The sequence below is a fragment of the Sminthopsis crassicaudata genome, chromosome 1 (assembly GCF_048593235.1).
Source record: "Sminthopsis crassicaudata isolate SCR6 chromosome 1, ASM4859323v1, whole genome shotgun sequence".
NCBI lineage: Eukaryota > Metazoa > Chordata > Mammalia > Dasyuromorphia > Dasyuridae > Sminthopsis > Sminthopsis crassicaudata.
In genome coordinates this window covers 151,340,411-151,351,310 of record NC_133617.1, presented here as the reverse complement: position 1 = coordinate 151,351,310, position 10,900 = coordinate 151,340,411, and the positions used below count along the sequence as shown (strand labels likewise).

At 35.8% G+C, this 10,900-nt stretch overlaps 1 protein-coding gene across 15 annotated transcripts in view; it reads right to left on the bottom strand.

Moving 5' to 3' along the window:
• Positions 1-5,176: 5,176 nt before the first annotated feature.
• Positions 5,177-10,900, bottom strand: part of RUNX1T1 (RUNX1 partner transcriptional co-repressor 1) — a 167,194-nt gene continuing 161,470 nt past the window's right edge. For all 15 annotated transcript variants that reach the window (XM_074269633.1, XM_074269643.1, XM_074269611.1 and 12 more), the window contains one exon: positions 5,177-9,156. In XM_074269633.1, the coding sequence (XP_074125734.1) occupies positions 8,881-9,156 (276 nt within the window). In that variant the 3' untranslated portion in view covers positions 5,177-8,880. The remainder of the gene's footprint in view (positions 9,157-10,900) is intronic.

Sequence of the window (10,900 nt, the reverse complement as noted above, 5' to 3'; positions counted from 1 at the left end):
GAATTCCCTGCCATATATCACATTCTGTGCATGCAAAGAAAGGTAATATATAGTCCTTGCCCTTGAGGAGGGATTTAGGGTAAGAAACAAATGACAGATTATAAAAAATACCTCAACAGAACTAAGAACTGAATTTAACAAGACAAAAACTAACAAAGGATACATGTAAAGTTTTATATGTATGTTTTAAAAGTCAGCTGTACACATATAAGTTAATGGAGAAATCTTATGAAAAAGATCTGAATGTCTTAGCGGACTGCAAACTCACAATAAGACAACCAAATGACATAACGGCCAAAGAAGCAAATATGATTAGCAGTTTCAATAGAAGTACAATGTAAAGAAGAAGGAAGGTGATAAGTACCCCAGTATTCTGCTCTGGTCAGACACCATCTGGAAGATTGTGTTCAGTTCTAGTTAAAACATTTTAAGGAAACTGAGAGGCTGGACTATGTTCTGAAGAATTTAGATTGTGAACAGACTGAAAATCAGCTCAAGTGAAGATCAGATGAAGGAAAAAGGAGTATTTAGCTTGGCTCAAAGAAGACTTGAGGGATATGTGGAATCTTCATAGCATCTGAAGTCACATCAAGCTGAAGCAGAATGTGCCTTGTTCTCCTGGACTTCCACTGACCTAAGTCACAGAGAATCCAGAAGTAAGTTTAATTTTTGGTTTTGATCAGATCTGTGATTTCGTCAGAGTAGTTTCCAATAAGGAATACAGCTTGGCACCTTCTCTGTGACCTAGAACCTGAGAAATAACTTGCCCAAAGTTACATTGCTAATATGTGCCAGAGGGCAGACTTGAACCCTAGCTTTACTTGACTTTGAAGCCTTTCTTTGTTTGCTGTTGTCTGCTTCTTTATACTTGATCTAAGGAAAGCACTTTTAACAATTAGAAACAAACAAAAGAAAGTTGAATGAACTATGGAACTAGGAATAAGAATGTCAAAATGTCAAGAGAGTAAGGACTTATCACTAGCTATCTACAAGCAAAGCTAGGTGATTTCTAGGATGTTGCAAAGCAAATTCTTATTTGTTTTTAATTTTGAGATTCTCTCATTCTTTAAATTTCCAGGGTCTTTTGTTTGACCCTCCCATATCCAATCCTGTCAACTTTACCTTTGTACCCATCTGTCATATAAAAAAATGACAGATAAAGAGTACCTTTCTATCCTTCATCACTGCTGAACTACTGAACCTCGGCAACACCCCATTAGTTGATCTAACTAATCAACTGCCTCAAGTCTCTCCCCACTCCATTAAGTCACTAAAGTTATTTTCCTAAAGTTCAGATATTGATCATGTCAACACCTCAATCTCCAATCCCCAGGCTTAGAAAACTCCAGGGGCTTTTTATTCCAATTACTTTCCTTCTAATTCTTATTTGTCTTGTATATAGCTTGGATGCAGCTTTGTATATACTTGTATGCTGTTCATACAAGGGCAACGAATATCTTTTGCCTTTTTTGTATCCCCAGTGTTTAGCTCAGTATCTGGCACATTGTTGGTACTTGATATTTACTGAATGATTGGTTGACTGAACTCCTCTGGGCCAAAAGGTGCTATAGTTCAATAACTCCTTTAAGATTCTAAAAGGTCCCAGTGACACATCCATAGCCATTTCAAAAATTATTTTTGGCTAGCCAAAAGGACTAGAAAAGGCCTTTGCTACCGGGCAACTGGCATCTGGAGACTTATAACCATGACTTACGTGCTATTTCTTGTCCTTCCCTTGTCTCCCAACCCCTCCTTTCCCTCTTGCTTATTTCATTTTTTTTTTTTAGAAAAATGTCAAGAGTGTTTGCTCTTAGTTTATAAACGTCACATAAAATATGTATTAAGATCAAAGATATGGCTCTCTGAAGAAAGCAATCAATCATATCAGGATTTAGAGGGGGGAAGAACTTTAGACATTATCTAGTCCAAGTTCCTCATTTAACAGATGGTCATAAGGCATTAAGGAGTAGACTTAAGATTCAAATCTGTGGTCCCTTAATTACACGCCCAGCACTGTAAGTGGTCACTGAAGTAGTACAGTAGCCAAAGAGCTAGAAGTCAGGAATTCAGAAAAACTGAGTTCAAATCCAACCTCAGATATTTACTAGCTATGTAACTGAGCAAGTCCCTTATCCTATGTCTATCTATCTACTAAGGATGATAATAGCATCCATTTCCTAGGGTTGTGAGGAGAGTCTTGATAAATCTCTCTGTAAAATGCTACATAAATGCAAATTATTAAATATTGACTTATTAACAAAAGAAAGACATTGTTCCATGATTAAGGAATTTAGATTTATAAATAGGACCTAGAGAGACTCAATAAGTACTTGAGAAACCTGAATTACTTGATTATTAGAAGTGAGCTGTTGATAATCAGAAAGGGAAAATTAGATAGTAGAAATGATTTTAAATTTTAAAAAGATTACAGAATCATAGAATTTAAAAGTTATAAATCATCTGCTTGGCCATCTAGTCCAACCTATAAATGAAAGGAATCCTCACAAATTCAGTAGTCAGCACAGATATGTCATTTTTCTTTGCCTGTTTTCATAAATATAACCTTCCAAACTTCTAGCAGTCCAGAAGTCCTTTTGGTCTTTCTTGACTGTGAAAAATGAAAATCTGGGATGCCCTTTGTAACTCTCTTGCTATTCTCATCTTACATGGATGAATTCACTAAGAACTCTTGTTTATAATTACCTTTGATTTTGCTGCCTATCACTGTTGGCTATATCTACTTACAAGAAACTAAATAATATTTCCACCCCCTTTGGCATTTATATCTTCTCAGTATTTGCAAACAATCATCACACTGCTTCTTAATCACCATCTGATCAAGCTGTACAGTTGTTTAATCTTTCCTCTTAAATCAATCCCTCCAGCCGTTTAAATCATTTCCGTTGCTCTTTCTGGTCCTGTGGCCAATTTGTTCATTTCTGGGAAAACTGGCACCAAACTATTCCAGATGCAGCTTCACAGTTGTATTTACAGCTAATATTTATTGAGTGCTAACTGGGTGCTTGACCTTGGAGTAGGTAGTGGAGAGAAGGGCTCCAATCTCTGTCAATTTATAGAACCACTGTGGTAGCATCTCTGAGGCACAGGAAGGCTTTGAATTGCCCTTGCTGTGTAATATTTCTATCACTTTATTCTTTGACTACTTCCCAATAACACAGCATCCCCAAAACATAAATCAATTAGCAATAAGATCCATAGGCAAAATATCTTATTGGCAGTAACTCGAGGTTAAAGCTTCTTGATCTGGAATCTCCGATCTTGATTTTTAAAACATCTTGAGAACTATATTTCAACAAAATTGATTTTCTTCTTAATTTTATGTATTTAAAAACATTATCCTAAGAAGGAGTTCAAAATGTTAATAGACTGCCAAAAAGGACCAAGAAAAAGATTAAGGACTCTTAAAATGATATGGCCACTAACATTAAAAGTCTAGAATTCATTGCTTTAAAAGCCATGTCCATGCAACTAGTTAGGCAGCTAGGTGGCATAGTGGATAGTGATGGGAGGCAGGAAGCCTAATATCCCCGAGTTCAAATCTGGCCTCAGAAACTTTTGCAAGTCTCTTAACTGCTGAACTGTTTACTCATCTATAAAATGAGCTGAAGAAGAGCAAACCACTCCACTATCTCTGCCAAGAAAACCCCAAACAGGGTCACAAAGAAAAGCAACTTTACAAGACCATATAATTATTACTATTCTTTTCATATTCCTCATGTTTACCATAGAGCCTGGAATATAATGCATGCTCCATAAATATTTTCAACTGAAAAAGTCAAATGGAGATAAATCTAACCAGAGATGAAGAAATTGGGGCAGGGTCTGTCTTTTCATGAGTATAGAGAACTCCTGAGGGAAGCCTCTCCACCAATATGCATCAGTATTTATCTATGCAAGTTGTCATCAAGAGGTAGGTGGCTTAGGAGTTAGAAAACTGGGCCCAGTCAGGAAGATGAATTAAAATTTGGCTTCAGATGCTTACCATCTGTATGACCCTGGACAATTTAATACATTTGTCTTAATTAATTGGAGAAAGAAATTACAACCTACTCTTTCAATGGGGGCAGGATGTAGTGGGAGTTAGGGCATGGGATCTTCAAGGACTAGTACCTCTGATACAAGTGCTTGCAAATCCCATTTCAGGGCTGCCATTCCATCCAATTCACTTAAGTCATATGTTCATTGGTCATTAAAAAAACCACTTTGCCTAAATGAAAACAGGTTTGCAAAATGTTTAGAGCTTTTGTGAAATTGTAATATCCATTTGTAAATTATTGATTTAAAAAGTCTTTTTATTACATAAAGCTTAATACTTTTGAAGCTCAGTTTCTGTAATTTGCAATTGAAGGTTATTTTACCATTTGGAAGGGTGACAAGTCATTTTAACTATTATTTTTTTTCAAACTCATCAGCAGAGTACTAAGGTTCTTTTTGAAAAAAGGAAGAGTGTTGGTTATCATCAGAGTTGAATAAAGGACAGGATTAGTGGAATGTTTCCTCAAATATATCACCGTGGGCCTTGCTACAAGTGCACTCTTTCCTTCTTATTCAAAATCCATCATTTTCCCATTTTACTAATTCTAATTACTAATAATGATTGAACTTCTAGTTCAATTCTCACATTTTATAAAGCACAGAAATCTTAGGAAACTTCACTATGGTTAGATTTTTCTGACTTCAAATAACAAACTTTTTCTATACAAATTAGTGTGATAAAATTTTACTTCATGTTACTTTTTTATATGTCCATCTCATGAGCACCTGCCATATTACCTTCCTAAGATTTCCCCTTCAGGGATAGACTCTTCTAACTTCAGATCTTCTAAATTGTAAGGCTGTAAAAAAAAGATACTGACCTGTATTTTTTGGCTTCCATAAAACAGTGGTTCTTAAAACACAGTCTATATTTTGAAGGCATCCTCAAGGTCAAATTATTATTTTCACTGTAATACTAGAATGTGTTCATTTCTAATATTAAATATTGACAAGTATAGCCAAATTAACCAAATCCCTTAGAGAAGGGTGCTCAATATTTAAGAAGATGAAAGGGATCCTGAGAACAAAGCTGAGATAACTGCTGCTGCAACTGGAAAGGACTGGAAAAATTAGCCCCAAACACTGGGGATATTCAACCAAAGATTAACAAGGCAAAAAATTGAGGAGTACCGATTTTTTAACATTTTTATTACACAGTAAAGAATACAACAATACCTGAATCATACTTTAAAGATTCACAGGTTGACAGACCATACATTACAGTCCAACTAAGGAAAAAAGGATAAACAAGAAACCACAGTTCAGACATAGTAGACTTAAAAAGCTCAAAGAGTATGCTGACAAAAGCATGATGCCCAGGCCCTGCCCCCCCAGTGTTAGTCTACCATTAACTTGTGGTACATGTCTGAATTAAGTATTGCACAACAACTTTTTTTTTTTTCACAATAATGTCGCAGAACCCAAAATAATAGTAAAAAAAATTACTTCAAATCTGCATTTCAACAGTCTCCAATTTTTTTTTTTCTGTCCCTTGAGGAATTCGGACAACATGGAGTCACTTTCTTTCCCTAAGTATTCCAGACGTAGGCATGCTTTGCATAAGTAAACCAGCCTTGTAATTTTTAAATCCCCAAGACATGCACCTACACAAAAAATTTTTTTTAAAAAATTAAAAAAAAGACAGGTGGCCCTGTCACACACAGTCTCATGACAGAGAAAGAGAGAAAGAGAGAAGAGTAAAAGACAGAGATAAGAGATAGAGGACGCCCTATTCCTATCAGCGACCACCATTCAGTTATATCCAATGAAGTTTAACTTTTTTAAATGTGTTATACCTACAAATTATACTCTCACAAAGCCTGTATATAAGTGACAAGCAAAAAAAGGAAAGTAACAAAAGTTTTTTTTTTCTTCTTTCTCTTCTTTAGGTTTATGAGGTCTGCATTGTTACCAAGAAGTGATATGGTTTGCAGCTGTATGAGCTTTACTTTTGGTATCCTGGTTCTTTTGTGCCCATTTGGTTTGACTAGACCAGTTTTTGTTCGCTACTGGTGCAAATATACATGCTGTCAGAGGTAGAGTGAAAGTTTTTGCCACTGAGGAGACTGTAGCAAAACAGGAGGAGAGGAGAAGGACGAGGAAAAGGGGGGAAATAGGAGTTGGAGATAGAGCTCAGAGTTAGGGATTTTTGTATTTGTTTTCACTCAGGGTGCCCTGAATTTAAAGTAATGAGACATACTGTACTAATCCTTACTTTACACACTAGTGTTAAGAATAACAGTGCTGTTTCACATATATCACAGCTTCTAGAGATAAAGACGTATGGGTATGACATACCTCATTTTATTTTATTTTTTTGGGATTATCTAAACCCTTCGTAGCCTAAAACATAGAATAGCTCTATAAGAAAGGACTGTCCAGTGTCACAAGCAGACTAGAAACCAGAGTGAGGTCAAATGAGTCTTGGGAGCACCATGATAAAAATATAACCCATTCAGAGCCTGGTTATGTGCTTTCCTTTCCCTTTAAGCAGGTGTGCTGGCAGATGGATTTCCAACATGGAGATGTATTTATTTGCTCATCAGAACTTTGAGTTGAAGTGTTATTAAAAAAAAAAAAAAGGAAACCAATTTACAGATGAGAATACAGGAATGAACGCTTATGTTTTCAGATTCAGTTAACTAAAGCCAAATGAAGTTTCGGATCTCCTCTTTGCAGGTATTTAGTAAGCCCTTTAAAAGAGTAATCTAAGAACTGTAGGAAAATTGTGAAGGATAATGGATCATTCACAAAATTTTAAATAAATGCCTGGTGTGTTTTTGTGTATGTATGTATGTATGTATTTTTATTTAACACTTTGTTCCCAGCCTTGAAAACTTTGGTTGCCTACACAGCCTACACAATTGCTGACTTTCAATAAAGCACACAACCATGTCCTGGGCTATTATTTTCAAAACTAGCAAGTAGTTCTGGTCTGGACCCTGGACAACGAAGGGTTAATGGATTCACACTATACCTTGCTGAACATGTTTAACCTGCTGATCATTTGGAAAGTAGTTACTGGTGCTTTTCAAAATTCCGATTTTGGTCCATCAGATCAGTCTTTGGCTGACTTCCCTTTTTGTAATAATACTGTATAACCTGGCATTCAGCAGTGTTAAAGCTGTCAATCTACACCTCAGCATTTGGAGCTCTAATTATTTTTTTTTTGAAAAATCAGAAATACTTAAACGACCTTACAGCGATATGCATGCACTTTTTTTTAAAGTAGGATATCTTGTTATTTTATAAAAAATGTCCCTAAATAGTGAATTTTGGGAAAAACAAAAAGAAAAAGAAAAAGAAAAAAATCCACCACTACTCTATGCTATAGCTAAACTTGGCAAAATGGCTCTAGCATATTTAAAATGAGTTTGCTCAAAAAAAAGCATGCCTAGGGAGTCATTGTGACAGTGCAAAATACATTTATGTACATCCCTCTTACAAAAACACCAATGTTAGCATTCCATGAAGCATGCTCGTTTTCAGGAAAAAAAAAATCCTATAACAGAGTGAAATAGCAGCTCCCAAAGATAGCTTTTTTTTCTTTTCTTTTCTTGAGGACAACCAAAAAAGGTCTTTTTATTTTTAAACTACTAGAGAAATATCACTAATACATACAGATATAAAAGCAGCATAGAAAGATACAGGTTTCTCACCAACTAGGAATAAAGAGACTAAATGTGGGCATATGGTTAAACTACAATGCATCTTCACATTTGTCCAACACATTTACAAGAAAAACACCATTGGGAAACCTCACAGGACAGAAGTGTTTTAACACCAAGAGAACTACTATTTTTTAATTAAAATTCCAAACAGGGTGGGGTTGAAAAAATTTGGAAGGGGGCTGGAGCTGAAGCCACCATTTATTTTTTTAAAAATTATTTTTTCCCGATATAAAATGAATGAGCTGGAATAGACCCGATTGTCTTACTCTGTGGAACCTTGCAAAAGTGAAGAAACGATGAAGGGTTATTTAGGGCAGCTGGCTGATGTCAAAGCTGCCAGTATGCTAATTAACTGCAGGCTGTGTCCCTTATTTATGTATATAGATATAGATATAGATATATTTTTTTTAAAAAAGGAGCCTTTTTTGTTATGGCATTTTTTTCCCCCTTTGCTGCTGTATTCATACATCCCACTTCAAATCACCTTTCATTTTTCATTCTGTTGACCTGGATATTATTATTTCTTTTCAGAAACAGAAAAAAAATGAACATCTGTGTCTCCTTCCAATCTGCTGCACATCTGCGCGTTTTGTAGCGGGTCTTCAAAGTTCAGTCAGTAACCCACGGACGCCATTCATCTTCTTGTTAAAATGTCTACTGCTGTATCCAATGCTCATGCCCTTGAGGGGTTTTTTTTCTCTCTTTTTTTTCCATTATTGTTATAAAGAACATTGTAACTTTTTTTTTTAATATTAGCATTTTTGCTTTCAACAGCAATTAGCAATCTCTTGGTTTGCTGTTTGGTAAAGCATCTGTTAATGAGGTCATCTAGTTTAAAAATCCCAGCTACTGGAGAATAACAGGGAGGAGGTCAAATCTAACATTTTGTGTTATATTCTCTGTTCTCTTTTCAGTTCTCTAAAGAAAAGATATCTTTGAAATCCACAATAAGTCATTATGACCCGTTACTGGCCTTCTGTATTTTTTTTTATTTGTTTTTTGTTTTAGAATTTTTTTTTTTTTTTTTTACTACTGCCTCAAGATACAGTAAGTTCTATTTTGCTGAATATTTAAAAAAAACAACTTTGAGCATCTGAGGATGAGGAATTGGTTTTTATGTTTGTTTTGTAGGTTTTCCTCTAACAGTTCATTTTTAACGAGGAGTTGTGTCTATGGTAGATGGGGTTCCAGGGGTAGTTGACCTAGGAGTGGCTGCTGGTGGTGTGTCAATAGGGCTTCCTGCCCCACTGTTGGGAGTCACAGAGGAACTGACTGCTGGTGTCTCTCCCTGCTGTTGGGCTTGGAGGGTCTGTCCACAGATGTGATGATGTTTCTCCCAGTCTTTGTGCTGGCAAAATGAGCCACAGTATCTTGCTGTATTGCAACCACTGCAGGTTTCACTTGCTTTACGTCCGCAATTCCAGCAACTCTAAAATAGACAAGAGGGAAGATTTTAAAACCTACAAACACTGTCATATTCTACTCAAAATCATACCTAGCTTTTTTAAAAAATTTGCAAGCACAAAATATGCAACATACTTTGGGACTATCCTTACAAATACTATTCACAGAGGTCATCTCAACTTTCCATTAGTAATCATTCTAATGTTAAGTAAATTTTTCAGTTTTTAATAGCCAAGCCGCTTTCTCAGAACATGCACTGATGTCCATTCCACTATCCCAAACAACACTCCCTAATTCTTTACTCTCACTGCTCTTCTGATAGTATCTTCCATGTCATCATTATCAGCTCTTAACATATCCCCTATAGTATAAACTTATTTTTCTTAAGACTTTCATACAAATTTAATTAGGACTGAAAATAACCACAGCCAGCAAAATAAGATGGAGATGATGCAATATTAGACATTTCATATTTTACTTTCAACTCAGTTCTTAAGTTTGGTTTAGAGAAAATCTTTGAGACAAGCCATGAAATGTTTTCATGCTTAGTTTTCCAAGCCGTAATTAGGTATTCAATCTATCTTCCCATTATAGTAGCAAGATTTTAAAACCATTCAGAAAATGTTTAGTGCTTTTGAGGAACCTGAAAGAGTAGATTGGGAGACCTTTGATATTTTTGGGGGGAGGGGAGCACAATGGACCCAACAAAGAAATTTGAGTCACAAATGTTCCATAAGAGGTCCCATTTAGTTCATTTCCTAACAATGTGATGTCAGGAAAAATACTGATGACAGGTAGAACCTCAGGTGGCTTGTTGCTATGTGATGGCAAAAGCAACAAATATCATAGAAGCAAAGAGAAAAAAAATGCCCATTCACTTTTCTGTTTGTTTTATTATGTTTTATGACACTGGGAATAAAAGATTCTGTTTAAAAAATCATTGAGAGCCTGTCAATCTGACACATTGACATTCTGGTGCAGTTTGTCATCATTCTTATGCTATTGTGTCAGTCAATAAAAATCAAAGGGATGACTTAACATCAGTGTCTGCTAGCCTCTGTCATGTTGAGAATTCAAAAAGTCACATCTACAGAACACAATTTCCATCTCCCTTTCAATTTGGACCCACCTAGATGTGCTAAGTCCCAAGTAAGATGTAGCAGAGGATACAGAGGTGAGTAAGATCAAGGTCCCCCCTGGCCTTCATTGGGCTTAAAACTAAACTGAGAGATACATGCCTAATTAAAATTAAAAATTAAGAATTAAGGAAAAGGGCATATAAAGGAACACAGATTCTAGGGATGGGTATAGAAAAAATATTCCATTAAGATGAAAGGAGTGGCCAGTCAGGGAACAAAAAAAAATGTCTAATGGATGAGTAGGGCTCTGACTAGTAAAAATGGGGGGAGGTGGAAAAGAATGAGAGGGTAGAGAGAAAACATAAAAGTGAAGAGGATAACCTCTTCCAAAATACTCTTAGGAATATTTTGAGAAGCAGACCAGTTTCACAGATCTTAGGGCACATACAGAAGACCAATATAGATGGCTGAACCCATGAAATGGATTCAAATATGAATTTTATATGTGGAATAAGAATTTAACACGTAGGCAATAGTGAAACAATTCATTTAAGACTCATTAAAAAATAAATAACAGAAAATTTGACTAATGAGGACAGCTCTTAAATCCATTATAATTATTGTTAGGTGGTAGGAAAATTCATCCTGCCTGGTATCAGGTTCCCCCTTCCTCCCTTTTAGCTATCCCAG